The 24,817-nt window shown below is 36.7% G+C and overlaps 10 protein-coding genes across 10 annotated transcripts; 3 read left to right on the top strand and 7 right to left on the bottom strand.

The window, feature by feature from the left end:
- The first annotated feature begins 35 nt into the window (after nucleotides 1–35).
- RHIMIDRAFT_295723 (RNI-like protein) lies at nucleotides 36–2,149 on the top strand. The gene is made up of 6 exons (XM_023614206.1): nucleotides 36–488; nucleotides 551–680; nucleotides 730–846; nucleotides 903–1,379; nucleotides 1,442–1,678; nucleotides 1,735–2,149. The coding sequence occupies exons 1-6, from the start codon at nucleotides 73–75 to the stop codon at nucleotides 1,981–1,983; spliced, it is 1,626 nt and encodes a 541-aa protein (XP_023461445.1). The 5' UTR covers nucleotides 36–72; the 3' UTR covers nucleotides 1,984–2,149.
- A 554-nt stretch (nucleotides 2,150–2,703) lies between these two features.
- On the bottom strand, nucleotides 2,704–3,704 carry RHIMIDRAFT_249059 (uncharacterized protein; the record flags this gene model as incomplete). Its single annotated transcript, XM_023610580.1, has 2 exons — nucleotides 2,704–3,551; nucleotides 3,635–3,704. 2 exons carry the CDS (start codon nucleotides 3,702–3,704, stop codon nucleotides 2,704–2,706), a joined length of 918 nt encoding a protein of 305 aa, XP_023461444.1.
- An 869-nt stretch (nucleotides 3,705–4,573) lies between these two features.
- Nucleotides 4,574–6,230, top strand: RHIMIDRAFT_209014 (tRNA adenylyltransferase; the record flags this gene model as incomplete). Its single annotated transcript, XM_023607103.1, has 4 exons — nucleotides 4,574–4,708; nucleotides 4,768–5,019; nucleotides 5,071–5,172; nucleotides 5,229–6,230. 4 exons carry the CDS (start codon nucleotides 4,574–4,576, stop codon nucleotides 6,228–6,230), a joined length of 1,491 nt encoding a protein of 496 aa, XP_023461443.1.
- Nucleotides 6,231–6,237: 7 nt separating this feature from the next.
- RHIMIDRAFT_242389 (uncharacterized protein) lies at nucleotides 6,238–7,494 on the bottom strand (the record flags this gene model as incomplete). Its single annotated transcript, XM_023609768.1, has 1 exon — nucleotides 6,238–7,494. The coding sequence occupies one exon, from the start codon at nucleotides 7,492–7,494 to the stop codon at nucleotides 6,238–6,240; it is 1,257 nt and encodes a 418-aa protein (XP_023461442.1).
- Nucleotides 7,495–9,102: 1,608 nt separating this feature from the next.
- Nucleotides 9,103–10,155, bottom strand: RHIMIDRAFT_96114 (uncharacterized protein). The gene is made up of 5 exons (XM_023615932.1): nucleotides 9,994–10,155; nucleotides 9,915–9,942; nucleotides 9,782–9,851; nucleotides 9,582–9,728; nucleotides 9,103–9,533 (listed from the first exon to the last, which is right to left on the bottom strand). The coding sequence occupies exons 1-5, from the start codon at nucleotides 10,058–10,060 to the stop codon at nucleotides 9,138–9,140; spliced, it is 708 nt and encodes a 235-aa protein (XP_023461441.1). The 5' UTR covers nucleotides 10,061–10,155; the 3' UTR covers nucleotides 9,103–9,137.
- A 259-nt stretch (nucleotides 10,156–10,414) lies between these two features.
- RHIMIDRAFT_242387 (HCP-like protein) lies at nucleotides 10,415–12,316 on the top strand (the record flags this gene model as incomplete). The annotated part of the gene is made up of 2 exons (XM_023609767.1): nucleotides 10,415–12,113; nucleotides 12,174–12,316. The coding sequence occupies 2 exons, from the start codon at nucleotides 10,415–10,417 to the stop codon at nucleotides 12,314–12,316; spliced, it is 1,842 nt and encodes a 613-aa protein (XP_023461440.1).
- Nucleotides 12,317–12,971: 655 nt separating this feature from the next.
- RHIMIDRAFT_181690 (ribosomal protein S19) lies at nucleotides 12,972–13,280 on the bottom strand (the record flags this gene model as incomplete). The annotated part of the gene is made up of 1 exon (XM_023605793.1): nucleotides 12,972–13,280. A coding segment is annotated over one exon (309 nt), but the record flags the coding sequence as incomplete, so codon positions are not given.
- A 620-nt stretch (nucleotides 13,281–13,900) lies between these two features.
- On the bottom strand, nucleotides 13,901–15,174 carry RHIMIDRAFT_220486 (12-oxo-phytodienoic acid-like protein). The gene has a single exon (XM_023607411.1). The coding sequence runs from the start codon at nucleotides 15,139–15,141 to the stop codon at nucleotides 14,029–14,031; it is 1,113 nt and encodes a 370-aa protein (XP_023461438.1). The 5' UTR covers nucleotides 15,142–15,174; the 3' UTR covers nucleotides 13,901–14,028.
- Nucleotides 15,175–17,794: 2,620 nt separating this feature from the next.
- RHIMIDRAFT_274070 (uncharacterized protein) lies at nucleotides 17,795–18,628 on the bottom strand. Its single transcript, XM_023612433.1, has one exon. It carries the CDS (start codon nucleotides 18,545–18,547, stop codon nucleotides 18,149–18,151), a length of 399 nt encoding a protein of 132 aa, XP_023461437.1. The 5' UTR covers nucleotides 18,548–18,628; the 3' UTR covers nucleotides 17,795–18,148.
- A 4,470-nt stretch (nucleotides 18,629–23,098) lies between these two features.
- Nucleotides 23,099–23,997, bottom strand: RHIMIDRAFT_96061 (regulator of G protein signaling superfamily). Its single transcript, XM_023615931.1, has one exon. It carries the CDS (start codon nucleotides 23,955–23,957, stop codon nucleotides 23,340–23,342), a length of 618 nt encoding a protein of 205 aa, XP_023461436.1. The 5' UTR covers nucleotides 23,958–23,997; the 3' UTR covers nucleotides 23,099–23,339.
- Between the last annotated feature and the right edge of the window lie 820 nt (nucleotides 23,998–24,817).

Here is a 24,817-nt window from a genome sequence, read left to right as displayed (position 1 = left end):
GTTAATTAACCATCTTTTTCTTTTTTTCTTTTTTCTTTTTGTTTTGTTTTGTTTTTTCTTTTTCCTGTTTCAATGAATCACGGCAACAAACGTCCTAAAAGTATATTAAAGTATAGACTTGAAAATCAAAGACCAACGACTAGTACTTCACCTATAACACCTGTCGCTCACAGTTGGCTATCTCGGATACAGTCTAAAATATTATCCCCGCCAAATGAAGAAAACCAAGAGAGAGAAGATGGTGTTTCATTACGAAAACATGACTTGAAAAGAGTCACCTTTTCAGTAGGCAATCTCATCGAGGAACATTCATTCGCTTTTGATGATTCTCCCAGAGATGTCGAATATGAAAAAGAAAGACAGCTTAGAAATAAAATTCAGCAAGAATTGACACATGTTCGTTTGGCAGATTATTATGACCATGCTTGCATTCAAAGAGACGGTGAAGGTGTAATTGATCAATTTAGACACATCCTGAGGCATTGCCGGTAAATATATATATATAGATATTGTAAAAAGACGGGGATATATTTATACTGACATGTACTAGATCACTCGAGACTATTGATTTAAGTGGAGCAACAATTACTTTACAGCATGCAGGATCGTTTTCGGATATTTTGATGCTTAAATTTGGTTTAAAGTATTTAAACTTGTCTAATTGTAAAATGGATGATGAAGTAGGTTTCTTTGTGACATGTTGAAAATGTGTAACTCATATATTTATAGACTATTCGTATTTTACTCTGCAGCTTATTAGTTAGTAACACAGTTATCGAATTGAATCTTTCACAGAATAATATAAAGTCAAAAGGATATAGATACATCGCTATATTTATAAAAGAAGTAAATTATATCATTTTAATATTGTCATAGTAACTAATGAAAAAGAATACACATAGTCTAAAAAGATTCAATCCATTAATTTGTCAAAAAACAGTATCGATAAAAGAGGGATGCAATACCTTGCACAAGGAATACAACTTGCTGGCTCACTTGAAAAGTTGCAATTGGATGAGTTTATTTTAAAACCCCCTCAAATATTGCAACTACTCTCTGACGGAATCAAAAAGCATCCTGGTGGGCTTTCGACATTATCTTTATGCAATTATCGTATACCACCTTCATCTACTATTCATTTAGCCAATTTGCTCTCCAGCAATATATCCACTATCAATTTATCAGGTTGCCAACAATTTCAGATACCTATCCTAGCTTACGCTTTGATTAATAACAACACACTCTTACATCTTTGCTTATCAAATTGTAAAATAACATCACACAATCTATCTACATTATCAAAAGCATTATTAGAAAATAACTGTCTGGAGTCATTAGATCTATCAAAGAATCCTTTAATAAGCGATAATGACGAAGGAGTAAGCACATACATCATACGTTTTACTATAGAAAATAACTGACTTTTCTTTTTTCTTTTTAGATACTTGAGTTGAAAACTGCCATTGCTAGGAACCGTGGGCTACAGAGCTTAAACTTGTCAGAAACACAACTCGATTCTGCTGCGACTATTGCCTTGGCAGAAGCGCTATCGGAGAATACATGCCTGAGCCGATTAGACCTGTCAGGGAATCCTCAGATAGACATGGCTGGCATCTTGGCTCTTTCAATATCCATTAAAATGAATCATACCCTTACATTTCTCGATATCAATATTCCCGTAAGTGATAACTATAAACAATTCCTGTATTATACTAATCATATAATAATATGTAGCCTCACGATGAAGAATTGGCTAATTTACAAAACGATATCGTGGCAGTTTGTACGACAAATATGCTTCAAAAGATAGAGCAGCAGCGACAGAAACAACAAACGCCTTCTGCCTCATCGTCATCTAGTAGTAGTAGTAGCAGTTACAGTGATATCGATTTAGATATTCAGCCAGTCAAGATACCTTCAAAGTCAGTAACTGGCTTACTTGATGAACCCGAATCATCTACTGAACTCAGCGTTGTTGAATAATAAATTTCCTTTATGTACATTACCATCGTTGCTATACCATTTATTATTATCATTATTATTATTACTAAATATATTAAAATTATTGACAGCTGCTTATACATGAAGCGTTGGTGTCCCTTATTACATGTTGACCCCTTTTTTAAAACAACGACAGTGTAACAAAAAGACAATCTAAGAAGGGTTTTTCAGCAGAACCTATTCTTTCTCCTCTTTCGAAAAGGATAAAGAAAAACTATCTGTAGCCATTCAGAATATGTTCTATACTATATTTTCTGTCTTTGCTGGCTAAGAAAAAAATGCCTTTGATAGCATCATGAAGAGCTTCAAAACCATTTATGAATCTACAAATCAAAACATAACAATGAAAACCCTCTAACCCCTTCAGGACCCTCAAAGGAGCCACGGTGCTCCTGCATTTAATGCGCTGTACATAATATAGTACGTTATTTTTATTCATTACTACTATTATTTTAAAATTCATTTATTTACAATATTTACACATATAAATACGCGATGATGATTAGTTTATACAATGACAGGTATCAAAATTAACTCATGAAAACATGCATCACATACACGATGCCAATCTAATGCCTTTTGTTCTACGGATGAAAATAATGGTAACTGGTTTAAGCTATGCTTATGACACAAGATTTTGCCACATCTATAATAATAAATCAAATTAGTGAAAAATATTTTCAGGCGAGATGGTTATTTCCTTTACCTTCGACAATGATGCTTCCTTTGTAATAAAGAGAATTGAGTAAAACAGGTATCAAGCTGACAGTATTCGACTTGATCATCTGGTATCCATAGTAACTTGGGCAGTAATTTGAACTGATGGCGTAAACTTTGGTCAAGATGAAGCATATAACTGTATCTAGTTGAAGCAACGATACCTGTTCCTGCAATAATAAACTCTCTTATTCCGTTTTGATTGTCGAATGAATGAACGGCCTCTCCGGTGCCGACTATTCCTCCTATCAATAGGCTCATCTTGTATCTTAAATTATTTTCCTGATTCTGTTGTAGCTCAACACATTTTGGGTTGCCATAGAAGCTGTTGACGCTCGTTGCACGTGTGCTATTGCTTCTATAGTAATCTTGCTCTGAGCTCTGCCACGTTGATGTCGTCATGAATGACCTTCTATGGTTATCATGACTGCTGCCAAATTGCTGTTGTTGCTTAGGCCCTAAATCATGATATAGCTCGACTAAATTGTTGATGAGCTCCAACTGTTGACGAGAGACCTGTTCGCATTCATCAATTCTCTGCTGATAAGCCTTTTCTCGAAGTTCGTATTCTTCCATGATCGACAGCTGTAATGACTGAAACTCTCGAAATTTCCCTTCAGTTGTTAACAAGTCGATTGAAAATGATTTTAGTTGTTCAGCATGGTGCATCAAGTAGGATAAAAGGGTATCAACATCATCATCGCCATTTTGTATGCGGTAATTTGTTATTGTTCTCGAAATTATCTGATTTAATTCAAGCTGTGTGTCTTCAAATTTTTCCATTGTTCCTATTCTTCTTTTTCTTTTTGATAATGTAATGATCGCATCATTAGCTACAATCATGGTTAAAAGAAATGAGTAAAGAAAAAAGGAAAAAGGAAAAAAAAAAAAGAGAAATAAATGCAAAATGACTCACGATGTAAAGTGTTGAGAGGAGTATTATCATTGTGAATGGATGATTCAGGGGAAGTGACGTTGAACTGCATCGTATCATCATTACTCTCTGCCTCCTCTACTATAATTTTTAATTGAGACTGTGTCCATTTATGTTAATATCATGCCCCTCTCTCTCTTTTTTTATTACATTACGTTTATGATTATCTGTTGTTGCATTTTATAAAGCAAATATGATGTGTTTATTCTTTTTTCTTTTATTCAATTCCATATCACAAGAACATTTAAATATGAAATAAAAAAAGAAAGAGAGAAAAAAGTGTAAATAAGGAAATTACAAACGAATGCGCTTAACTGCTGCACACACTTGATTTATGATAAAAAAAAGCTAAATTATAGCCAATCATCTTGTTTTTTACAGACTCCGTTTTATCAGACCTTTTCATTGTACTGTCAGGCTCTTGATGACAAAAGTCATGGCATATTTTCCTTGGTTATTGTTTTTGTGGATGATGGTAATCTATGTTATCTATTCTTGACTATTTAGTATTCGCTAAACTAGTATCTTTAGTTAACTTAGAATCCATAGTGTTGGTATTCATAACATTCTCTTGTACCTATAATTCCGTGTCAACTACTTCCGCCAACCATGTTTTTAGTTGATTTAGTATTATAATTCTTCATCCAAGCAAGTGTGCACTCAATAAGACAAAGACTTTCAGTAATGATAATATATGTACTGATTAAACTATTATTAAGATGAGAAAAAGATGCATTATTATTCTTGGAGCAACTTGAGCAAACATCACAGTCCTCCCCCCTTTTTTTTGTGATATTTAAATTTGAAAGGCTTTTTTTTATGTTCAGTCTGACAACTGTTCTTTTTCCGTCATTAAACCGTCTTTTTCAAAAAAGAATAATGAGTACTAAAGTCTACGGTGTTGCCAAGAATGGGGCAACTATGAAAATTGAGTTAACTGAAGTGGAAGACAAAATATGTAAAGTACTTCAAGGTGTTTCCGAGCTAATCGCACAAAAGAGACCTGACTTACCTAAAATTGAATCTAGAATTGCTGGTGGTTGGGTTCGCGATAAGGTAAGCTATGATTATAAACTCAAAGAGCATGATGTAATTATAAACAAAAAACATATTAGCTCCTTGGAAATGAATGCAATGATTTGGATGTTGCTGTGAATGATATGATGGGCTATGAATTCGCTACTTTTGTTAATGAGCATCTCAAGAATCAGGGTGTCGCTACCAGAAATATTGCCAAGATCGATAGCAATCCAGAAAAGTCGAAACACTTGGAAACTGCTACAACAAAACTGTTTGATCGTGATGTCGATTTCTGTAATTTACGTACAGAGGCTTATGAACCAGATAGTCGTATACCAAGCCAAATTGTAAGCAAACAAAAAAAAAAGCGCATAGTCATTCTCATTCTTGTATACTAGACATTTGGTACACCTACAGAAGATGCATATCGTCGTGATATTACGATCAACAGCTTATTCTACAATGTAAACACAAACGAGGTTGAAGACTTTACTGAACGCGTAAATATATCAGCAATTTATACATATGACGCGTATATATTAATTTGATGTTTTAGGGTATTCATGATCTAATTTATGGTATCATCCGTACACCACTTGAACCATTCGAAACATTTCACGATGACCCTCTTCGTGTTCTCCGATGCATCCGTTTTGCCAGCCGATTTAACTTCCAAATGACACCTGAGCTTTGTGAGGCAGCCAAACATCCACAGATTAAGAACGCATTGATTCATAAGATCAGTCGAGAGCGTATTGGAACAGAATTTGACAAGATGATAAGTGGCCCTCATCCGCTCCTGGCACTTGAGCTTATTCAGCAACTCGAGCTCTACCCTATTGTCATGAAGGCACCTGAAGATATCAGCAGTGGAACCGTTGGTAGTGATCAAATGGCCGTGGATGCAGTAGGTGCTGTCACTTGGCTAGAACAACAGGAGACAGCGTTGACGCCATCAAGTAAAGCAGAAAAAAGAACAATGTTCTTGACAGCCAGTGTCTTGCCATTCCTGGGTGTAACTGTTGAGCAAAAGAAACGATTCTATCCTGGTGTCCAAAGCGTGTTGCGTGATTCTATAAAGACAAATAATGCAGATATCAAAACTGTATCAAGCATTTTCCAAGGAATTCCTGTTTTGGCAGAATTGGCCAAAGAAAATACACAACGACAGATCAAACGTGCAGAACTGGGCATGATCATTCGTGAACTAAAAGAGACATGGAAGACAGCGATTAAGTGTGCGGCCATAAAGGAACTTTTGGATGTGTATCCTAATGCACCTTGGAGCAAACCTAAAGAAATCCAAATTGACAATGGTGTATGTCAAAAGTACGTAGATCTGATCAAGAGAGCAGAGGAATACGGCATCACAAACTGCTATGAATGGAAGCATCTGATCAATGGAAAGAGAGTAGCTGAAGTGGTTGGTGTAAGGCCAGGACCTGATATCACAGGGTTATTAGAGGTGCAAATGAAGTGGCAACTTGATAATCCGGATGGAACAATAGAAGAATGTGAAAAAATGCTGTCTGAATATTGGGCAAATAAAAAGCGATAATTTTTCTTTATTGTTTTACACGTTTGGTATATGTCACTTTAACTTTAATTTCGTTTAATGGTTGATATCTTGGTCTATGATTAATTTCTGTTGTTTCTTGTTCTTTTGATTCTCCAAACTCTGATTTCATTATAGATTCCAACTCTTTTTCCATTCTCTCTTCATAGCTTAACTCTGGTGATGCACTTCTATCGACTTGAACTATAGGTTGCTTTAAGGGTAGCTGTGGCACGATATCTTCTTCATCTGAGAAGTCGTATTCTCTTACTATCGGTATATTTTCTTTTTCTCCGTTCGCCGTCTTTAGATGTGCTACTAGATTTTTCTTTTTTGATTGCTGTTGTATTGGCTGTTGCTGTAATGATTGTTGCTGTAATGATTGTTGCTGTAGTGGCTGTTGCTGTAATGATTGTTGCTGTAATGATTGTTGCTGTAGTGGCTGTTGCTGTAGTGGCTGTTGCTGTAATGATTGTTGCTGTAGTGGCTGTTGCTGTAGTGGCTGTTGTTGTAGTGGCTGTTGCTGCATTGGTTGAAGATATGATAATGGTTGCATATGGTTAAAGTGCGTGTTAAAAATTGGTATATGAGAAGGTGCGTTGAATATGTTTGTAGTTATTATAGAAGAATACAATGTATTTGAAGGTAATACTTGTTGTTGTTGTTGCTGTGGTAAGATGTATTTATTACGTGGTTGATAAGGGGCAGGATCAAATGCAAATACATCATAAGAATCTATAGAGTTACTATGATTATACGACTGTTGTTGTCCTGATACAGTTGCTGGGCCAATTGCTGGATAAGATACAGGGTAAGATATTGGGTCAGTTGCTGGTTCAGTTACTGGATAAGATACAGTATGAGTTATTGGGTGAGATATTGGGTGAATTGTCGATTTGAGAGGGACGAGGTTTTTTCCTACAGCTTTTGTTTTTGTCGTCTTTTTGTTTTGCTGTTTAGGTTTCTTACGAGGCCGACATATTGTTGTTGGCTTTGGTGATGATGGCGTGTGTCTAGTGGAGGCTACCATCAACTCTATCTCTGCTTCTTCCTCTGGGAAATCAAATATGTCATTCTCTTTTTCTTCAACTGCCAAGTCACTGCAAGAACTAGAAGAGGATGATAGGGAGGACTGTACGACAGGGGGAGAAGAGTCATATGGAGGTGAAGGTAGATCTGCCTTGGGCGTCTCTGGCTTTAATACGCGAGCCTTGCGTGAGTAAGTGACAATGGGCCTCTTTCTGAACCCTTCAAAATTTGAAAACATAATCAGGTAACAAAAAGTACAAAAAATAAAATAAAAAAATTCAGGACACCAACAAATTAAAGGATAAAAAGTCGCGTAAAAAAAAACTTAAGTTGCAATGTGATTGGCCAATGGTTATTTACCTATCAAATCCAAGAGTACGATTTTAGCCACTAGGAAAAGAGAAGGGAATCATTACAAATAAAGGCTGAAGTTTGACCAAGTCTTTTAAAGCTGTAAATTAACAACGTATCAAGCATTTTTATGAAGAATCTAAAGTACAAGGATAATCTGCCACGTGCTCAGTACATTCCTTGTCAGTAACAGTTATTTTACTAAAGATTTCAGGAAACACCTACGATGTTTCATTCAACAAAGGCAATGATCTCTCAGATATCATAAGCATGGCCCTTCAACGTACAACCTCTCTCTCTCTCTTTCTGAGATGTTTGGTATTGCTGGTGAATCAGAAGAAGCTGTGCAAGGTTCGTACTAGTCTATTCCATTATTTCTTTTCTCGCTGTTCTACAAGACCGAATAACTGATGGTCATACAATTGTTGCTCGCACAATAGTCGTTATCTAGTGCTATCATCGGTGCTCTATGTGTGCAAGTCGTTTTTCTATGGCTTGGCGCCTTCCATGAAGAATGTATCTATTACAGGCATCTTCCATCGCACTTACTGTTCTATATCGCCTTGAATAACTCGTGTCTCTGGTTCTATTGCTTATGGTAAATAGTCGTACATTCTCCAAAGCGGCAATTCAATGCATTTGTTTACAAAAGCTAGACAACTGTGTAGCATGTCGAAAATGCCTTGAAAGTTTTGATCAAGCAAGGGAGAAAGAAACGGAAAAAATGCTAAAAAGGAAAAGCAGTGAGAACACGAGATCAAAGCAGTAACTGTGTTTATATTGAGGCAAGATTCAATATGCACGTCAGGTATAATCTGGATGGATCAAAAGTAGGTACATGCCCCCTTCCAAAAGTCGCTCTTTTGGTTCCAGCAGAAAGCGTCACTATCACGTAATCACTCATGTCTTTACTGAATCCGCGTAAACAAGTGATGACTTTAATTATCAATGGCGCAAAATAAATAAAAATGATGTGCAAAATAATCAAGGTAGCCTTCTTTATTCAGCTCGGGAAACACCAGAGTTAAAGATTGGAAAAAAGACAAACTTTATTTTTAAAAAAACTTCCTTGTACATGTTTCAAAAGCTGAAAACCGAGGCAAAAAGGGCTTGCCTTGGGGAAAAGTAACCAGAGCGTTCCTCATCTGTCTTTTTGGTCTCTCTGTGTGGATGCTGTCATCACCGTGTGAATATAAATTCTAAAGAGGGAAAGAAAACAAATAGGGAATAAAGTTAGTAGTCGGTCCGTGATATTGTGGGGTATAAAAAGGACAGATGCCACTTTTTTCATTTTTCATTGCACCTCTACACACATATATACACAAGAAAGAAGAAGGAGAAACTATACATTTTATAGATCTATCACATGGTTCATTCAAATCAAGTCAATACAGGTTGCTCATTCTGTGGAGTTACTGGTCACATAGCATGGAACTGTCCCAAACGTCACAAACCACATAACTGATCGTTTGATGTTTTTTATGTAGAAAATTATAATACTAATACTAATGATAACAATAGTAATAAATATTAAAGTGCGAACCTATCCATCTTGACTGTATGTGATCTTATTTGGCATGTTGGATATCTGGTTTGAAGGCCCTGTTCTATTTCTTTGTTATCAATATCTAAACCTTGAGGAATGCTAAAGCTCATCAATAAATGATTTGACACCCAAACTTGAAACACCTTTAATGTTCGATTTCCCAAGCAGTTAGTTCTTACTTCCCACTCATCCAACTCAGCCCGAGGATCATCGGTGACAAGGTGGGTTGTGTAGACAACGGGATATTCTAATATATAACCAGTCACTGCTACCATGCAAGTTGGAATGATGGGAGAGTAGTAAAGTGTATCTTGATTTGACAAAAAAGGTAATAACTGATTCTGTAACCAATAAACTAACTGACTGGGTACTGAGTTTGTCTATTTGAATAATATGAGTGAACAAATAAGAAAAGAGACTGGTTTTACCTTGATTGGCTCTTTGTCTTGAACATCAACAAAGGTCAATTGAACATTGTTATTTAATGTCGATTCAATGTATTCTCTTAATCTTTTTTTGTGACAAACAAATGTAAACCGATCCTTGAATTGGAGTAGAACGAGTGAAGGGTGGTCCTATATATATGATTGATATTCGGTATTTAAAAAGCTTTTTTTTTTCCTTGTACTTTTCTTATATCTAATAAAATTTTTGCTTGATCCATATTCACTGAACATACATCGATCAAATGGCTTATTCTATGATTATATAAACATAAATAAATATAAATATAAATAGAATGTTTGATGAGTTTGATAAACCTTGAACCAATCGCAACATAACTAATATCTGCATATAGATGAAGTAAAAGTCTATCTATGCTTTATCTTTTTGGATTACCTTGAGCTAATGATTCCAACTTGGTTTTATTTACTGATTTGAAACATGACTTGAGAATAGACATCATTTAAGGAGATATAATATTAAGGAGCTATTCCTTATTTAAGGGTGGTCCAAACTATAAAAAAAGTAACAAAAAAAAAATAAAAAAAGAGGTAGAGGAGAAATGACACTTGTATATATTTTTAACAATTATTTGTTGTTTGATATCAACACACTTTACGCCCCCCCTTATTAAAATTATCTGTTTTTGAACCCCTTTTTATTTTATTTTTTGTTCTTTTTTTTGTTTCTTTCTTTTTTCTTTAATCTTTTATCAATGTCTCCTATCTTTTCTTTTTCTTCCTCTTCTTTTACAATAATTTATCGTTCAAAAGAAATAATATTATCCAAGATAAAACACAGCATAGAAGACACAAGTATGCCCTCAAGTCATTCGTCATCGTCATCTTGTGATGGTCAACATTACTTTCAGAAAGGCAACTACTATTTATTTGGAAGAAAAGGATACCCAGTCAATCAGGAAAAAGCTATTCACTACTACACATTAGCCGCTACAGAATGTAATCATGTACAAGCCGAAGGTATTATTGGATTCTGTTATGAGTTTGGTCTAGGACTACCGAAAGATTTTGTTGAAGCCGAAAGACGTTATTTGGCAGCTGCTAGTAAGGGCGACGGTCTATCCATGGCTCGATTAGCCTTCCTTAGAAAATATGGTCGTCCTAACGTACGGATCAATCGAGTTGAAGCAGAGGAGTGGGCAGAAAAAGTGAAGCAATGTCCAAATGCAGTGGATTGGATAGTTCAGGCAGCTACACTAGATGCTGATCCGTCTGCTCAATATGCACTGGGCGTGTGCTACCACGATGGTGTGGGGATGCCCAAGGATGAAAAGGCCGCTTTCCGGTGGTACAAGGCAAGTGCAGAGCAAGGACATGCTCGTGGTCAAGGTATCCTAGGTTACTGCTTCGGTGAAGGCTTTGGCGTTGCCAAGGATGAGTTGGAAGCCATGCGTTGGTACCTTCTGGCCGCCGCTCAGGGCGAAACCGTTGCTATTTATAACGTTGGTTACTGTTACGAGGACGGAATCGGAGTTGAGAAAAATGTTCAGGAGGCTGTCAAATGGTACCGCCTGTCCGCTGAACAAGGAAATGCCTTTGCCCAAAACTCACTTGGTTATTGTTATGAAGACGGTATCGGGGTCGAACAAGACTTTAAAAAAGCCACTTACTGGTACAGGAAATCAGCTGACCAAGGTTATCCCTGGGCTGAATGCAATCTAGGCTATTGTTTCCAAAACGGAATCGGAGTTGAGAAAGATGATACCTTGGGTGCTTATTGGTACAAAAAGGCTGCTGTTCAAGGCCATGCAAGAGCTCAACATAATCTCGGCTTTTGTTATCAGAATGGTATAGGCGTTGAAAAGAATGAGCAGGAGGCGGTCAAGTGGTACAGACGTTCGGCAGAACGAGGCAACATTTTTGCCTATCACTCCCTAGGTTATTGTTATCAAAATGGAGTTGGCGTGCCGATAAATGAAGAAGAGGCTGTCTTTTGGTATATGCTCAGTGCCAAGGATAACCATGCACCCGCACAACTTTCACTCGGATATTGCTACAGAAATGGCATCGGTGTGCCCAAAAATGAACGAGAAGCTATCAAATGGTTCCGCAAGAGTGCGGAACAAGGAAACGCCTTGGCTCAAAACTCCCTTGGCTTCTGCTATGAAGAAGGTCTGGGCGTCAAGAAGGATTGTCCTCGTGCTGTCTATTGGTATCACAAATCAGCTCGTCAGGGCAATCCCTGGGCTCAGTGCAACTTGGGTTTCTGTTATGCTAATGGCATTGGTGTTCAACAAAATAATGAAAAGGCTGTTTACTGGTACAAACTGGCTGCTGCTCAGAATCATGCAAGGGCTCTTGATAAACTGGGACTTCATTTACAGTCCGGATTAGGCGTAGAAAAGAATCTTGAATCAGCATTCAAATCATTCCTCAAATCTGCAGAACAAGATCATGTAGCTGCTCAGTATCATTTAGCAAATTGTTATGAGAAGGGATTAGGATGTGAAGTCGACCTTGCAAAGGCAACTGCTTGGTTTGAAAAAGCTGCTATAGGTAAATATCATATAGGACGCTTAAACATACCCCATACTCACAGTTGTGCTTTATTTTTAGCTGGTTGTCGAAGTTCTCATGAAAGATTACGAAGATTACTCGTCAGGGCTTGTCTAGTGTCACCCGGATCAATACCTCTCACTTCTGACGATGACTTAACTTGCACAGAGTTCATCTGTGGATATAGTGCGCCGGCCGCATAAATGTTTAGTTACATAATATACACATATTCAACAAACACACCTACAAAAATAAACATAAATAAGTACAAACACAAAAAAAAAGATTCCTTTTTAATCATACACCTTTTACTACATGCATGATAGGAAGAATGAGAGAGAGGGGAGCTGTAGTATCAGGAACCTCAACATGCGTTCATATGTATAAAACCCTTGGCAATTTGTAAAATCAAAATACGGAAACAATTTAATAGAAGGGGGTGAATTTACTTTTCGCCAAGAACTCTTTGTTATTGATGCTCCCCCTCTCCCTTTCCTCCTTTATCCTTATGTTTTCCACCCTACAGATAGTACTAAAGTATATCAACGTGGAATCTTTGTATAAGTGTGCCAAAAACAAAGAAAATACTTATCACATCCCCTTACTCTCTTCTTATCATTCGTTCGTTGGACCCTTATCATTATGTCCATAGCTTCCCCCCCCCCTCCTTTATTTTCCCGCGCAGAGGGTCGAAATATGCTCTCTTAAACCCTTCCAAACATTTTTAAGCAAAACAAAAGATCCTCTGGATTTATTACAAATGTAACAAGAAATAATGAGAAGTTCCCTTTACTCCTTTCTGACCTTCTTAGTCTTTCTAACACCGCGGAACTTCTTTTCACGGTTCTTCTTTTCCTTGCGTTGCTTACGACCGCCCTTAGGAGGTTCAGCAAGACCGTAACGGACGAGACGGTATCTGGGTTCAAACTTCTTCAAGGCTTCAAGGTTGTCATAGATCAAAGCGAAACCAGTAGTCTTTCCACCACCAAAGTGAGTCTTGAAGCCAAAGACGGAAACAACTTCCTTTTCAGCCTTGTACATCTTGGCAATCTTGGCGCGAAGTTCATCCTTGGAGACATTGGCAAGTCCGGGATGGATGACATCAACGACCATTTGCTTACGTTGGAGCAAGCGGTTGGTGAGGAACTTGCGAGTTCTGATAGTGACAGTCGAAGCGTCAGCCTATATGTAAACTTGTTGTTCAGTTGACTGTGAACCCAAAAAGATTGTGTGTTTGGTGTGTATGATGTGTGTGCATCATGGGAAGAGAGTGAAAGAGAAAGAAAGAAAACTGCATAAATTACTGAAAACTGTTACTCTACCCTTGTTGAACAAAAAATTCACATCCATCCGTCTCTTTTCATCCATCCATCCATCCAATATATCTTTATCCATCTCTTTCACTCTCTTCTCCATTCTGCGTCGTTGTTTCTATTTTTACATACCATAATGTTCAGTTCGAAAGAGGGTTTGATCAGTTTACACTTTAGCACACATTATAGTGCTCAACTCCGCATGCTTTCCATTATTTCACACATCTGGACTTTTTCTCCCGCCACCGAACAATGTGTCTTCCGGGCAACTCAGGATATTCCTTTTTTGGTAAAGGGTTTTTATCATCCATACATTAAACAATCTTTTATTAAAGTAGGCACGCTTTTATCATCCATAGACCATTTTCAGAAATTATTCGCACACAATATAAGGCCAATAACAATTCTTTTGCTTCTTGTGAGCTCTTTTTTATTATTACTTGTTGTCTGAAATTATCATTTTTCTATCAGTGTGTGAATAACCCCTTCATTTAGTTGATAGTAAAAGATGATATAGCGACAAGCTGTTAAACCCCTTCTTTTACTGATAACAATAACCTCTATGGTCTACTATAATTTGATACACTTTATTTAAATAATGTTTATGCTTGAGCTTTAGCGTTATAAAATGGATAATCTGTGTACCCTATTGCATCATGAGTATAAAAAGTAGGACGATGATAAGGATTTAATGGCCAATTATTACGAAGACGCTCTGGTAGATCAGGATTTGCAATAAAAGCACGGCCAAAAGAAATGAGCACATTATGTTGTTGAGCATATTCCAATGCCTTTTCACGCGCAGTAGAGAAACCACCAGAAGCAATGAATGTACCCTTCCATATCTTTCGGAAAGGCTCCAGTGAATCGCCTGAAATGGAGTCAACATCAGCATCGACATCATAACGGCGCTCAATGAAGTGAATATAAGCCAAGTTGGGATGGTTCTTTTGTAACTGAGAGGTCAAATAGCTCCATGTTTCCACAACAGTATCATCTCTTACGCCGTTAAACGATCCGCCTGGCGAAAATCGGATAGCAGTGCGGTCTTCGCCAATGGCTTCAGCTACGGCATCAACAACTTCAAGAGCAAAACGAGCACGGTTCTCGATACTTCCACCGTATTCATCCGTTCGATTGTTGCTATTGGAGTTGATGAACTGGTCGATAAGGTATCCATTAGCACCATGCACTTCGACACCATCAAAACCAGCCTCAATTGCATTTAAAGCAGCCTGCTTATATAACTGAATCACATCCTTAATTTCAGACTTGGTCAATGGACGAGGTACTTCATAATCAGTATCTTCCAAGAAAGGGTTTTTCCCGGCAATAGGAATATTAGAGGCAGAAACGATTTGTTCACTATTAGGCATAAATGTACTTGACGTTGCGCGACCACCATGCCAAAGCTGCACAAAGAACAAACCACCCTTCTTATGCACAGCTTCTGTTGCTAATTTGTAGCCTTCGATCTGCTCCTTTGTAAAGATACCTGCTGTGTGTGGAAATGGGCCTGCTGATTCATGAATGGCGGTTGCTTCTGTGATAAGAAGACCACCAGGAGAGGCTCTTTGTTCATAGTATTCAGCAACCAATTCCGTAGGCACGCCTTCAAGAGTGCTTCGGAAGCGAGCTGTTGGGGCCATAACAACACGATGTTCCAATTGGTATCTTCCCAGCTTGACAGGACTGAATAGAGTTGTAATAGTCATAGTTTTTGAAGTAATACTTTGTAAACTACAGAATAGCAAAAGGTGTCTAGCTTTTATATTGTATGAAATGAAGACTTGATTATTAATTCCTTTTATTTATAGAAATGATATATTTTAAGCCTGATTTGTCAGACTCCATAGTCAATACTACATCTCAAGAATACTTTTTATCTCGCGGCCATTTACTCCATATTTCACTGTCTTTATCCCTACCTCCCCCCTTTTTTTTCTTTTCAAACATATACATAAACATATCAAGGCACTGTATCTATATGGAGCTTTGTTTATCAAATCATCCAATGAAAGGGAGTATGCTTAAAACCGGACATCCTATAGCAACGCACGGAAGATTTTAGCCGTTGTTACACTGGAGCAAAGAAAAGCTGACAAATTCGTCTTGTTCAATATACGGACCCATTCTGGAGCACATGACGGAAGAAAAAACAGGACAGTAACTTTTTTATCTTGCAAAATGAACTATTTGTTCATATGATATGTTAGATTGTCTAGCATGTAGCTAGTAAATCTCTAACTCTTGTTAAATTAAAAGAATAATGTTATAAAGTGAACTTTAAGAAATCTTTGGACTGCGTAATATACTTTGTCTGGTGCAAGATATCAAAATCAGATAAAGTACTGATAGTAAAAGCTCACTTACAGAGAAAAAACGCTTTTGAATCAGAGATTGTATGTTGATACTGTCCTATGGAGTCATTACTAATGTAGCAAGTTTGATAAACTTTATTAAAAGCTAATGAGGCTATTTTCTAAACATTACAACAATCTGCAGAAGACACACTCTTTTCCTTGATGAAGCCATTCAAACCACTATACAGCTCATCAATACAAACAACCTTTTATCAGTGTGAGTGTGAACAAATGTATGCTAAGGAATCTAGACTTTTGAAATCTTGATAATGGGTTCATAAGAGTATCAATTACAAAAAGTAAAAATCTTGGTCTGATGTAAATCTAGTTTGAAAGAACTTGATGCATATCAACACTTTGGACCTTTTGTCATTCAGAACAAGAGGCGTTATTTTGTCCTTAACTTAGATGACATCAATAAGAGGCTTATTCACTTTTTTCGATTGAGACTGTTGTGATTTTTTTGCATGAAATGAATAGTGAAGCTATTGATTTGTATTTGCAACGTTTATTATTGTATCACACTACGTGCATTATAAACATCAGTTGAATAGGACGATAACAGTTTGGAAAAACTACTTTAAATAAAATGACCTTTTGCTCTATTAAAAAAGAAGCTTTGGATTATTTATCACTAAGTGATAAGTCTTTGTATTTTAAACAAGAAAGTACTTTTATTTAAAGAAGAAAAGAAGTACCTAAAAAAGAGTTAGAAAGACTGTTTAAGAAGAAAATGATAAAGGAAATGTGTCTTCAGCTCGCTTGTTTGTATGCTATATATAACCACATTTTTGTGAGATATACATGTGTCCTCCTGTGTGATGTATGTGATCTAACCAGAATTAGGTCGTTTTCTCGCTAAAGCGGTTCAAACACTATCACCAAGCCAGATTAGCATAAGAGTATTCCGTGAATGGACACAGAAATAGTAGTACCAGAGCGGTTTCTATTTGAGCTACCACAGCCAGTACACTACATCTATTCACAACACCACTTGGATGAAGCAAAGTCGACATAGCTGGGGCCTATAGCGGTTCAAATCACCAACACAAGCACGACACCATGTTGGATACGTCATGGGAATCATCATGAACACATTTCCTTTACCAGAGTGTTTATAGGTATACCTCTTGATTCTGTCAGTGAGTCTTGAATGATAAAAGAGAAAAAAAGATATGGAAAAAAGAAAGAAAAGGGGAGAATCAAGAAAAGCTATTTAAATTCCATTTAAAAATCAACCAATCCGTGACGCGCCCTTGTCCTGCTTGATACTGAACTATACAGCACCATCTCTCCGAATTACTTTGAAAGTTATGTATTGCTCCTATCTTGAGCAGTAACTATTGAAAATTATGAACATGCCTTAAATGTAAACTCTTTACTCAATTGCGAAATTGTCTTCATCTCTTTTTTTTTTAAAAAAAAAAGGAATCTATTTATTGTGCAATCTTGCAGTAATGTCACGTAGAATAAGTGCATTAGGATGACTCGCATACAAAGTAATACCTCAGATATACAAGGTTTATGTTAGAAGAAGAAAGAGCGATACAACCAATAAACACAAGAGAGAGATGGCATTAAAGGAGTGAAAGCTAGTCTACAGAAAATAGAAAAGGACTAGACGGATGATCTAAGCATATTAATAATACTTTTTCTTAAGTAACATATATAGAGTATTTGCACGTAATTAAAAGGAGTGCATATGATAAATGATTACACTGAGCTTATGATTACAAGTGCGATCTAAGAGCTTCAATAAAATATTTGATATATGACAGTTGCACGGATGCAAACTCTTGCCAGACTCTTTCTATAAGAGTGTTACAGTTTTTTAAATCTATGATCAGTCAAGCTTCATGACTCAGCGCAAGTTTACATTTCAAATAAACTTTAGCGTCAGTTGTTAACAACTATCATTAAACAGTTGACTTAAATAATAAAAGGCCCTAATTTTATAGTTAAGCTAAGTTTTTATTTCGATATGTATATATTTAATACATAAATTCTTGGTTTTGCTATATTCGTGATCAACTATTGCTCTGTTAGGGTATTTTGTTATGTATTCTACGTTCATGATACAGGCTTTGTAACGTAAATGCACATTTCTCTTAATTTGCCGGTTTGCCGAAGTAGCAGCTTTAGCGATATCATCAGCAATAGCTGAAAAGCTCACCTCCATTGCCAAAACCCCTGGTGATCTTGGTCCTTGATCCACAATGCTTTCCAAATTATCAACAAAAGCTGACAAACTCTTTCAAACTATAGACAATGTCTTGGGTTTTTTTCTGAAGTTTGGCGTTATTGAATGCGGTTAACGCAGACGAAAAGTCGACAGGTAGTTCACTATTTAAGGATAAAGCTAAGACTTGTAAAAATCTCGATGCAGGTTTCCTGAAGAGCTGGCTAATGACCCATATCCTTGGCTGTGTGGAAGGTCACATACGGTGAAAACAATTGCTGGCATTAACTGGTCTACATCAAACTCTTCATGGATGGCTCTTGCATACAAATAAGTCGATTTATCATCAAAGCCCGAGACTAGTCGTCTTAGTGATAATACTGATTTTTGAGATGAGTACGTCATTGGACTATTGCGGGTTGCTGTTATGCACTCTTTAATATTATCGTTTCGATAAAATATACGCACAGTTAAGGGATTAATTATGAGCGATGTTGATGAAGATTCTGGACCAACATTGCCCGCTTCCTCGGCGGAATCTTTTTGAAGACGAGTTGACGAGGTAATCAACACATTCATTGCTTTTAATACAATTTTTAGCTTTCTTCTGACACCTTTTCCATCTGACTCATCATGAATCAGAAAATACACCAGAAGTTAGACTAATTTTACGAGCGCTACCTCCAGATACTACTTATGATGTCGTCCAACAAAACTTTTCATCATTTTGGTTTCTTTTCAAGAAGAAGAAGAAATAAAAAGATATGCTGTTATTTCTTTATTTATTCTAATTTTATGTTGTCAGTTCTATCAACAAAGGCCACCTGGTTCACATGTAAACTATGATATATTCGTATTTATATCAGAGAGTGAATTGGACAACCTTAAGTTAGGTAGAGACTCTGGTAGTGTGAAGTTGTAGTGATTCCACATACAGAGCTTCAAGGAAGCGGCCGTAGTATTAGCCTATGTTCTGATGCATGTAGAGTTCACATATTTTCACAATTTCTTGGTAAATATTGTGACAATGATCGCGAAACACAAAGAAATTTCTTAATATTTTCAGGTAGTCAACAACAGGACACTGAATACTGTCACTAATCCTGGAGACGGATATAGTGACTATAAAATGATGGAAAACTCATTCGCTAAGAATAATTTAATATGTCAGTTACAAGTTTTTAAATTTTTTGAAAGTAACATGAAATTCGTCACAGTGCTTTTGGAGCTTGTGCTGCCTCAGAGACGCAGAGCTATCATAACTTTTACCACAAAAGCAAACGTGCTTATGTTCGCTTGATAAAAGACTAATTTCCATTACGTGTTCAACAACAGTAATTTGGGAAAAAAGAAAAACTGTACCGCCCCATCCTTGGCTGACAAGGGCTGTAATGCGTCATACAACCAAACTTGTTATGTAATCGTTTATAAGACACAAAATTAGACAAAAGAAGTACTCTTTGAGACTAATCTTTACTCTGAGATAAAGACAAAAGGAGCAAACAAATAAATGAACGATCTACTATTTATAGTTGTTTATCAAATGGATAGTAAGTCACTATTCTAAGCGTGGATTATAACTGCTGAGGATATGGTTGACTAACGGTTCCTGAGTTCATAAAGAAAACTTTTAATTCGTTCCTGACACTGATCTTGTTCATTTCATGATCTGGGTTATGATACTGCTTTTCCCATAAGAAGGGCTATCTTTTAAAGAAGTGTATCCTTTTATGTAAAGAAGTAATGAGGTATATTCAAAGGAGAGATTCTATTTAATTTAACTTATCACTAAAAGTGTGTACGCGTAATCTTATAATGTATGAATTCACTCGATTCATACTGATTATAGTCATTTATCTCAATGTCAGTCATAAACAGATATTGTTCTACGATTGCTGGGATAAAGCTCTCTTTTATGGTAGTCGTCGAAAGCTCAAGGCTAGCTTACATAGTCGAAGGCATAGGTAAGAACTTCCGAAGGACCATCAGCAAGAGAAGAGTATAATATCAAGTCTACTTTATATTCTTAAGGATGTGCATGATTGGTGCTATTGTTAAATCCTTTCACCAGCTACATAAACACAGGCACGTAGTGAATAATAAAAACGCGTCATTTATTAATCAGCTTTTTCAATTACATTTAATAATACAAGCGTACTTCTTTCAGTTCTCAAGACAATAATAGTCTTGATTAACAGGATCAACCACGGGAAGGTAAAAGTACATTTGATCCCAAAAAGAAGGTATACACTGAGTGTCAATGGTGTATATACCTTATAAAAAAGAGTGATGTATCAAGAATGAACTTATACATCTGAAAAACCTAGAAAGTACAAGATGAACAGCCCCAAACCAATAGATCTAGGAGAGCCTCGGCCCCAGGTAAGAGGATCACTGTCCTTATCAGCCGGATTGACAGACTTCCAACAAGTAGCTATCGATAGGCCCAACCTCGTCTACCAGTCGTCTCGCAAGCTCAGAAGAAGGTTTTGACTCAGCAAACTATCCAAAATAGCTTTTGGTTCGATACCGCCTAGTAACAGCATAAGCATTTATTCGAGTAGCCACACTTAGAGAGCATTTCTCTGTTCACAGATAAAGGGCAAAGCGGTTAATCACATAACAGGGCCTGGTCCCAACCGATGTAGCCAGCCCAGAATCTGCAAGTCACTTGAATCACCAACATGACCGTACTAGGGTTACAGCGTGAACAGAGAGCGTGCTCAGTCCTCTAAAGGATGAACAGAGTCAAAACACAAAGCATCGTCACAGGGAGAAAAAAAGCAAGGAGTATCTGTAAAGAAAAGAAAAAGAAAAAGGGAAAAAAAAGAGGTAGGTCAGAAATACTTTAAAGCGTTGACAGTCGCTTATTCAACTCATGGCATTTTATTGGCTAACGCGTTCCGATAGCACATCTTTGCTTATATGCATATGATTGTCAACAAAGGCTCCTTGAAGCATTTCTAAGCATAGAAAGATAAAGTATAACGTAGCTTTTGAAGTTAAGAGATATTTGTTACAGCTAATTAGCTTTATACTCTGGCTTTCAATTAAACATGTTTCTTAAAGCTTACACATTACTCTTCAGTTAATATCTTATTTCTAGTGGCGCTATTGACTGTTCAGTGTAGACAAATGCTAGAAACATCTACTGACGTCAAAAGGAGTAAAAACGTATGATAGGATATTATCTACATAGATATCAATCCATTTATACGATATTCTTATTTATATCAACATGGCTTGTTCTGATGATTTGGCGACTAACTCTTAAAACGTCACAGGTTCTCAAGCGATGTTGACTGGATTAGCTTCCATGATTACTCTTTTTGAAGGAAATGCCGATGCTGCCTGACAACAAAGAAAGCATAAATGTAGATCATAGGTGTGTTTATTGAAATGCTATTCTGAAAGTGTTTTAACCAAAATTGAGATGGTTGAAAATCTATTTAATACGGCAATTTTGATGGAGAAGGTGGTTCAGTGTAGCTGGTTTCCAGAGTAAACTTTGAGTCTACCCTCAACTTTCTAAACGAAACTAGAAGTTGTCATTATGCTCCTGGTGGCATTCACACCATGTTGCCAGAATGTATTACGTATTTTACAGACAAATATACTCTGACCTTTAACCCGAGCGACACTATCCAGGGAATCAGTGTCAAATACAGGTGTGAGAAATGTGATATTCACCAATTTGTGCAATAGTAAGTAGCCAGTAACTTCTCTTTTTATGATTACAGAAGTAAATGGTTATTGACAAAGATTTGTGCTCTGAATAATGCCTGTTGAGTATCCTCACACGTGTATATTACTCTTTGCCAAAGCTTATCAAGGTAAATACTTTGATACATTTTTCTAGTGTATGATTCAAATCTATCTCCTGAATTCGCCACAAAAACCTCTACTTTTGACTGTATGTGAATTGGACAACTAAGTGATCTTGTAGATTTATAGTCAGTCTTTTTACAAATTGACATGTTAAACCAGAACCAAAAGTGGTCTTTTGACGCTTAACACCTCTTTTCCCTTGTTTTACAAAAGAGCTTTGCTTATGTCTTTTTTCCTACGGTATCCACTATAGAATGAAATAGGGAAACTATAAGACCAGCGTATTATGTGATACATATCGTCATCTGCAGTTATCGCTTCGTTCGTCTCGTCAATAAAGCAAGGGTTGATCCGAGCTTGTCATCCTGTCCCTCTAGGCGGACTCCGTTCTTTTAGTCCCTGCTTATCGTCCTGATCGTAACCGGTTGATTCGCTGGTATCTCGGTTGACTACCTGGTAAACTTTGGCCATGTGCGTGTAGTTTCGGCTGCATCACTCGTGAATATCTTCACTGCCATCTTGTCCCTTGGTTAAATAATACTGAAAATATTTCTTGTCACTCTGTTATTTAACCATGTATTTGTATTACAGGTTGTCTTTTCTTTCCTTCTATTGCTGCTTTTATCTTGTTCTTAATGATAGCTTTGTACATATTAAAGCTTGTTATATGAGAGGTAAATGCAAAGACGACAAAGAAAAATATCAAATCAATGACAACATTTATTACAGCATTTTATTGTTGTCAGACTTTTAAAGTTCAAGCTTTAAAGTATCGCTAATATATCAAGAAGTGCATAGAAATGGTAAAGATTAGAGATGCAGCTATTGTAAAGATGCAGAGCGTAAAAGGAGTACAGCTTTTTTTTTTTTTTTTTCTCGCACTGTATATATCACCCATGAAAAATGCTGTAACATAACTGTAGAAATTGCTATGTTTCTGTAGAACAAGAGTAGTAGCCAATGCTTATCGAGCTTGACGGGATATTTCCGGTTAAAACCAGTTGAAAAGCTGAACCTGTTTTCACCATTTTTCAACCGCTTGCTTGTTATTAAAATACTCATCGTTTAGCATAAACAATTTTATTTATTCGTAAAGCTAACAGAGACATTTCAAACAAATAGCCTTTGATCAGCGAACTTATTTCGCTTGGACTCTTTTTGTCACTCGTTTTTCTAAAACCGAATAGGTACTATACCGTTTTCTTCTTGGCGCATCTTGGTTGAAATATAAATACCCTCTTTACTGTGGCAGGTTTCTCTTGTTACATTTTGTTTGTTAAAATATCAAGATAACAATGAATCATGGCAGAAAAAGTTTATTGACATAAGAGGTAATGACGTGACTTGCTCAACAAGATGCAAGGTAGGATAAATGTGAGATAATATGGATACAATTTTAAAAGTATATAGGAATAAAAGAATGGGTGGGAAGTACATGCAAGTTTAAAATACAAAAGGGGAAAAAGGAAGGAACTGGGTATCGATGAAGGATCTCTGTTCTATAAATGTCTATAATCTTTGTTTTTGTCAAAAAGGGGAGTCGTTATTGTCGTTGATGCCCTGAAAACGACCTTTTAAGTTTTTTCAACATGGATCTGCATACAGAGTTATTGCTATAACTTGTCACTGAAAATAAAAATCGGCTATCTCCAGAAGGATAATCAAAAGAGGACCAACTTTTTCGTGAAATTTGCTTTAGTTTGACTCCTAATTTATCAGATAAAGAAGTGCTTGAAGCAGAATGCTTTATTCCTCCCGTACTCGTTTCCCAGTGTTCACTGTTTGCGTTCAACATGAGCCAAGGTATAAATGAATTTACTCTCATCAATTCAAGTACTGCTTCTGCTGCAGCACCAAATAGTTTGGGATGATAATTGCCTTGTTGATAAAAGTCTAGGATAGCTTCTCGCATGTCACAAGGGATATTGATTTCCTGTGGTGAATTGGGTCGTATATACTCATTGATCATATCCTCACATCGCAAAGCCAATGATTTATCATTTGTACATTCTTTATACTTTTGTACAGCAATCCAAAAGTCTAAATTTTCGATACAATATGACTGTCGTAGATAGTTTGCAAATTCTTTGAATAGATCAGATGAAGGATCATTGAGAACAACTTCTAGAGTAAGCGATGGTGGTTCAGGACTGCATAGCATTATAAAGGAAAAAGTGATAAAAATTCTACGTGTGTAAAAGATCAAACAAATTTTTATATGGAAAAAGGAGAAAGAAAGAATAAAAGCTAAAAGGAGAAATAAATAATAAGCGTCAATTGGTTCGTTTTGTCCGTTTCCGTTGTCCATGTGATACAGACACGCTGGGAAAAGTTGTGTAAACAATCTCTTTTATTTGCAGCAACATGGCGGTTTGAGTACAATAAATATGGTGAAAAACATTACCAAGGGGACAAAAAAAAACCATGATCGGTTTCCATGATTCGGTTGTCAGGATAATTATAGTACGCCGCCCACGTGAACAGGAAACAGCTTTTTTAAAAAGAACGAGTGGCAACAAGTCCCAACTTTCGGAACATAAACTATTTTCCCCTCCTTTCCTTGAGTCTCTTTTCTTTCCTTGTGTCAAGATCTACTGCATGCAATGAGATCTCCTGCATAATACAGTAATAGAATAAACTGGTACGCAGACTAGTACAAATGACTTGACAACGAGTTTATCGTCATGCGGTACACGTGCCGGGAAAAAATTTCCCAAAAATATGCTGTAGTACAAATCGTCGTCAGTGCGTCGTCAAAAAAAAAAAGAAATCTACAGTTACAGTATTCGGCGCATTGGGATTAGTTTTTTCATCCCAGAATGAGCAAAAAGCTTCTTTTATCTTGGATTTTGTTGTGCTAATTCCATTGAAATGATATTGCGCACTGAACATCTCAAGCATGTTCATGTTTGTTCATTCTTTCGGGGGAACTGAATTTAAGTCATTGCTTAGAAGATCAAGGCCAACTACAAAAATAAATAGTTCAAAAACGTTGTCTCTTACGTTTTCCTCCAGCTATTG

The sequence above is a fragment of the Rhizopus microsporus genome, assembly GCF_002708625.1.
Source record: "Rhizopus microsporus ATCC 52813 unplaced genomic scaffold scaffold_31, whole genome shotgun sequence".
NCBI lineage: Eukaryota > Fungi > Mucoromycota > Mucoromycetes > Mucorales > Rhizopodaceae > Rhizopus > Rhizopus microsporus.
Note: the sequence above shows the minus strand (reverse complement) of the source record. Positions and strands in the feature narration are given on the sequence as shown.